Source organism: Neltuma alba, unplaced genomic scaffold (assembly GCF_004799145.2).
Source record: "Neltuma alba isolate B1F8T4 unplaced genomic scaffold, ASM479914v2 tig00003453_pilon, whole genome shotgun sequence".
Lineage (NCBI taxonomy): Eukaryota > Viridiplantae > Streptophyta > Magnoliopsida > Fabales > Fabaceae > Neltuma > Neltuma alba.
Genome location: NW_021633289.1, coordinates 65,811 through 71,333, shown reverse-complemented (window position 1 = coordinate 71,333; position 5,523 = coordinate 65,811). Strand labels below are relative to the sequence as shown.

The following is a 5,523-nucleotide window of genomic DNA, read 5'->3' as shown; positions in this document are numbered from 1 at the left end:
GTTAATTAGAACCTTATACTAAGACCAAATTGAATATCAAACTAGCTTATATATATATATATATATATATATATATCATTTAGAAGCTAATAAAGGTTGATTCAATAATGAAAGTTGCATCGATCTTGTAAGTTCTTGGAATCAATCAATTCATCAATAGCAGGAGCAGGGCTAGAGATTTCTGACTCTATATATAGGAAACAGATGAAAGTTTTGGATAAATTTCTAAACATGCATGCATGCAAATCTGTCTCCATGTTGAATTGAACCATAAATGCTTGTTGGGGAAAAAAAAAACAGATGATAGATGCTTCTCAGTGCATACATGTGATCTTATTCTTGTTCTTTTTTTGAATGACAGGTATAATCAAGCACTTGTTGAACATGCATCTAATCTCCAATATTTTTTCCAACTAAAAGCTTGCCGTTTGTTATATAAAACAAGTATATGTGAACAATTAAAATTTCCTGAAGCTTAATATATACAAATTAAGAGTTATTTTTGAGCTCGTGATTTACTAATCTAACCTCCCTAACTCAAGTCCGCCATCAGTCTTAGTGAAAAAAATATGCTATTCAATATGGTCCATAATTAAACTTTCAAAAGACATTTTAATTTTAAAAAAAAATGCTTCATTATTTTTTCATTTTATTCTATATATTAAACATTCTATAAGATTTATTGATTGTGTTCAAAAAGTTTACTTTTGTAATTTTTAATTTATCACATTTTTATTATTCCTCTTTTCTAATTGCAAAAACTTCTTTACGACTTATTATTTACATATTTTGCCCTTTATATATGGATGCCTTGAGATATTGACCATCACCTTCAACCTCGTTTTCGAACTTCCAACGATATGGCTCTTCATCTTCCCCAGGCTGCTTCTCTCCCTTTTGGCTCTCTCACTAAAATGCTTCCTCTGAATAAAACATCCTCTTCTGTTTCAGCCATATCCAAAAGCTTCAATGCTACTACTTCTCTTAAAATCCAATGCAAGGCCCCATCAGTTATTGTTTCTGATCAAAGCCAGCAAGTTTCTCGTCGATCTGGAGACTTCAAGCCTGATGTTTGGCACTACGACTATATTAAGTCATTGGACAATAATTATAAGGTTTTCTTTAACTTATTCCCAACTTAATTATAACTAAAGACAAAGATTATGGTTGGTAATTTAGTTTCATTTCTTCCTAAGATTATTTCAAATCAAGTGATCATTATATTAGTTATCAATGCAACATGCAGGAACATGCATATGAAGAAGAAAGCAGAATGCTTAGGGCTGAAGTTAGGGTATTTCTTTCAGACACAGTGAATCCTCTGCAACAACTTGAGCTTATTGACACCTTACAAAGGCTTGGATAGCTTATCATTTCAAGAGTGAAATAAACAAAATGCTGGAAAATATTTACAGCGTGGACAAGTTCAAGAACAAGCAGAATCTGCATGCCACAGCTCTTGAATTTCGACTCTCAAGGCAACATGGCTATGATATACCTACAGGTATAATATTTACATGTGAGGATCAATTGAGGAGATTAAGAAAGCTAAATAAATCACTTTAAAGTATTTTTTTTCCAAATTAATTTACTTGATTTATAAACTAATATAAATCTAGCAATACACATAATATCTCATATAGATTATGTAACATGTACCATAATTGAGTCATTTATTTAGCTTTATTAATCTTGTCAGATTAGTCAACTGGGTCTTATATTAAGAACTAAAGATAGTATAAAATTTCACTTTTGCACTTATATGAATGATAGTTCTTAAATTACTTGAACTATTTGCTGCTGCAGATGTGTTTGATAGCTTTATAAACGATGAGGGTGATTTTCAAACGAGTTTATCTCAGGATATTAAGGGAATGCTTTCATTATATGAAGCTTCATTTCTTTTAATGGAAGACGAAACTATTTTGGAAAAAGCTACAGATTTTACCTCAAAGTCTCTTAGAGATTTTATGAGCAGGAACCCTGGACATGAACTGACATCCCAAGTGAAACATGCTATGGAGGTTCCATTACATTGGAGGCTACCAAGATGGGAGGCTCGTTGGTTCATTAGTGAATATGAAAGAATGCCTAATATGAATTCCAACTTGCTTCAGCTTGCCAAATTGGATTATAACATGCTTCAAGCCATGTATCAGGAGGAAGTGAAGTCCAATATAAGGTACAATATACATGCTACTCCTTTCTATCATTATTATAAGCATTTGATTACAACTTTACATAAATTAATGAAGTTAATTAAAATTAGTTATTTCTTATAAAATATCAAAACTATCATCAATAAAATTGATTAGCTACAGGAGATTGGTTTTAGTTCACAAATTTTATAATTAGTTTGGGATGCTAGGTGAAAAAAAAAAATTTCAGACAAAACATATTATATATAAAACATGTTTGTAGTCCTCATAATAGAGATTTGAGGGAGTAGTAAAAATCTAGACCATTCGAATTGAAATCACTAAAACGAAATGGGTAATTTATGATATAAAAATCCCTCTTAAACAATGAAAATTCGCTACACAAACTGTTTTGCAATGAACTATTTTGTCTTTAGTTAAGGAGTTAATTTTTTTTTAACAATTGTTTTCGTGAAAGATTTACAATAGATTCATGAATGATTTATAATTTTTTTTTGCAGTTGATAAATTATTTTTGTACTAACATCGTTGTAATACCCTCTAACAAAAAGGGATTTTCTAGTGAAAAATTCCGCAAGAAAAATCTCAAAAGTATGAGAGAAAAAACTTGGACAATCTAGAAAGAAACGTTTCTCCCAAATTCTAACTATATGACTTTGGATACTATTTTTATTTGCTTGATAACATGGATACTCTTTTTCAAGCAACAATGTTAGCAGTTTCGTTTAGTAAAATAAGATAACTGATCAGTTAATATGGACAACGTAAATTTATACTGATGCTAAATTTTTTTGTTTCATTTGAAGATGGTGGGAGAGAACTGGTCTGGAAGAGAAGATCAATTTTTACAGGTGTAGGGTGGTGGACAACTATCTCTGGGGCTTAGGAATGAAGGAAGAACCACATGTTGAAAAGTTAAGAAGAGTTATTGGAAATCTTTGCGCCATAATAACCTTGACCGATGATATGTATGATGTTCATGGGACTTTGGACGAATTAGAGCTCTTCACAGAAGCTATTCTCAGGTTTGAATTTTAATTGCTTCATTCATCATCCCTTAAATGATGTTAAAGATTGTACTTATTTTTAAGAATCGATTAATCTTACTAATTATCAAATTCTAGGTGGGATGCAAATGACTTAGACAGTCTCCCAGATTACATGAAAGTGTCATTTTTTGCAATCTATAACCTTGTGGATGAACTTGCTTCTGACATTCAGATAGAAAAAGGGCTCAATGTCTATTCATACCTAAAAAAAGGGGTATGATATGTGTTAATTATTTGTTTTATTATACTTGTTTCTACGTACTCTCTTAAGTGTCTTGTTATTATCTATAATACGTATGATATTAATTATTACATTAATTTAACCTAATTAAATATTTCAGTGGCAAGATTTCTGTAAGGCATTTAGGGTTGAGGCCAGATGGTACCATGGTGGAAAAACGCCAAGCCTGAAACAATATTTGGAAAATGGATGGGTTTCAATTGGAGGGCCTCTTTTACATTTTCATGCTTATCTTTTGATGCCAAATAATCGTATCAACGACCAGGACCTGAACTTCATTTCCTTACACCAGCATTCAGATCTACTTCACGTATCAGGACTTAATTTCCGCCTTCTCAATGACCTCGGATCATTTAAGGTATCGATGAAACAAATAAGGCAAGGGACCTCTAATGCCGTACTCTTTGATGTCCCTTATAAATGTTCCAACCTCCAAAATATTGTTTTAATTTTTCTGCTAATTGTTAGATTCTACATAAAAATAGTTGGCATTTTCATATCTTATTGGCATAAAATGATGCACAACTTTAGAGTTTTTTAAGAAATCATAAAAACATTCAAAACTACACTATTTTACGTCCATAAGATATCAGTGCCACTTATTTCATGTAGAACCTAAAGATCAATAGAAAATTAAGAAAACAATATTTAGAAAGTTGGGACCTTACAAGGCGCGTTAGAAGATAGAGAATCAGAGACTTCTTGCCCATATATAGTGGATTCCACCTAACGGGATATAAGAATTGTTTTTGCTGTTGTTTTACCTATAAACACACAAACAAATTCTTTAATATGTATATATATGTGTCTAACTTAGCTCGAAATTGATGCTTAGCGTGAGCTAGTGACAGGGGATGTGCCCTCGTCAATTCAGTGCCACATGAATGATAGTGGAGTTTCGGAAGAAGAAGCCATCAAACACATAAAGGGTCTGATATATAAAACATGGCAGAAGATGAATCAACAAGTTGCCACATCTTCATTCCCTCGCGATTTCAACGTCACAGCTTGGGAACTTTCAAGGACGGCAACTTTCTTTTACTATTATGGAGACGATACCTACACTGTTCAGGATTCTGAGTTCAAGGATCGTGTTCGTTTATTGCTTTTTGAGCCCTTTCCCATCACTTTTACGTAGGTGTGATAATATTTAATAAGAGTCTTTGAAGCTAAACCATGAAACAATAACTTGTGTATGATCTCGTGTATGTAATGAGATCTAGCTCCTGTGTTTTAATTTATTGCTGGCTTGTTATTTTTAACATTGTTCGAGCAGCATAGAGACAGCAAGCTGATCCTTTGCTGCCAAGACTGATGAGAGAGGGAACCGATTTCAGTACTTATCGCTAACTATCATGAGATTTATATTATTCAGGTACCATTTTAATGGTCTAAATGTAAAATTATTAACTGATAATTTTTAAATTAAATTTTTTTAAAAAATATTAAAAAGTAAAAGAATATTTTTATTTTAAATTCTGTATCAGGTAAATTTCTTTTTTTTTAAAAAATTAAATTTTTGCCTCCATATCAAATGTGGACTATTCAAATTAATGACAAGGGCGTGGGTCACACTGTCGAATCAAAGTCGCATTCACGCCTTGGTTGCTTCACGCACCAAAGGATATAAATTTTAGAAATACAATGGATAAATGTTACTCCTGTACTTAATATAGGAACTAATTGAGGAGTTAATGTTGGTCTTATATATAAAACCTATTTTATATCTTTATCAATTTTTTTTAAAATTAACCCTATTAATATTCCTCCAATAATAATCAATTAAGAAAGGGAGGGAAGGAATTAAGAAAAATACTTAAAGTGTTTTAGAAAAAACATATCACATTAATCAATTTAACTAACATCCTTAATCTACTTAAATTAGTTAATAAGGTATTACATTAAGGAGAGAAGGAGTATTACCCTTATAATTGATAAATATTTAATGAAAGATAGAAAATAGAAAGGAAAAAAAAAACAATCAAGCATCATATATAAATATATATATATTTATAGCATCCTTCACACACTGAAAAAATTAAAAATATACTTAATATGGGATTGATCTCAATCT

At 31.2% G+C, this 5,523-nt stretch overlaps 2 protein-coding genes across 2 annotated transcripts; both read left to right on the top strand.

Annotated features, from left to right (window-relative positions):
- The first annotated feature begins 906 nt into the window (after positions 1–906).
- LOC114741620 ((R)-limonene synthase 1, chloroplastic-like) lies at positions 907–1,382 on the top strand. The gene is made up of 2 exons (XM_028929883.1): positions 907–1,115; positions 1,247–1,382. The coding sequence occupies exons 1-2, from the start codon at positions 915–917 to the stop codon at positions 1,364–1,366; spliced, it is 321 nt and encodes a 106-aa protein (XP_028785716.1). The 5' UTR covers positions 907–914; the 3' UTR covers positions 1,367–1,382.
- A 13-nt stretch (positions 1,383–1,395) lies between these two features.
- LOC114741631 ((+)-epi-alpha-bisabolol synthase-like) lies at positions 1,396–3,619 on the top strand. The gene is made up of 4 exons (XM_028929891.1): positions 1,396–1,504; positions 1,807–2,182; positions 2,966–3,184; positions 3,550–3,619. The coding sequence occupies exons 1-4, from the start codon at positions 1,396–1,398 to the stop codon at positions 3,617–3,619; spliced, it is 774 nt and encodes a 257-aa protein (XP_028785724.1).
- The last annotated feature ends 1,904 nt before the right edge of the window (positions 3,620–5,523 follow it).

What these genes read in the sequence shown, in the direction of transcription:
- LOC114741620 (XM_028929883.1), top strand. Translation starts at nt 915, where the DNA reads ATGCTTCCTCTGAATAAAACATCCTCTTCTGTTTCAGCCATATCCAAA. An exon ending in CATTGGACAATAATTATAAG is followed by an intron (nt 1,116 to 1,246) that starts GTTTTCTTTAAC and finishes TGCAACATGCAG; the next exon opens with GAACATGCATATGAAGAAGA.
- LOC114741631 (XM_028929891.1), top strand. Translation starts at nt 1,396, where the DNA reads ATGCTGGAAAATATTTACAGCGTGGACAAGTTCAAGAACAAGCAGAAT. An exon ending in GAAGTGAAGTCCAATATAAG is followed by an intron (nt 2,183 to 2,965) that starts GTACAATATACA and finishes TTTCATTTGAAG; the next exon opens with ATGGTGGGAGAGAACTGGTC. An exon ending in TTCACAGAAGCTATTCTCAG is followed by an intron (nt 3,185 to 3,549) that starts GTTTGAATTTTA and finishes TAAATATTTCAG; the next exon opens with TGGCAAGATTTCTGTAAGGC.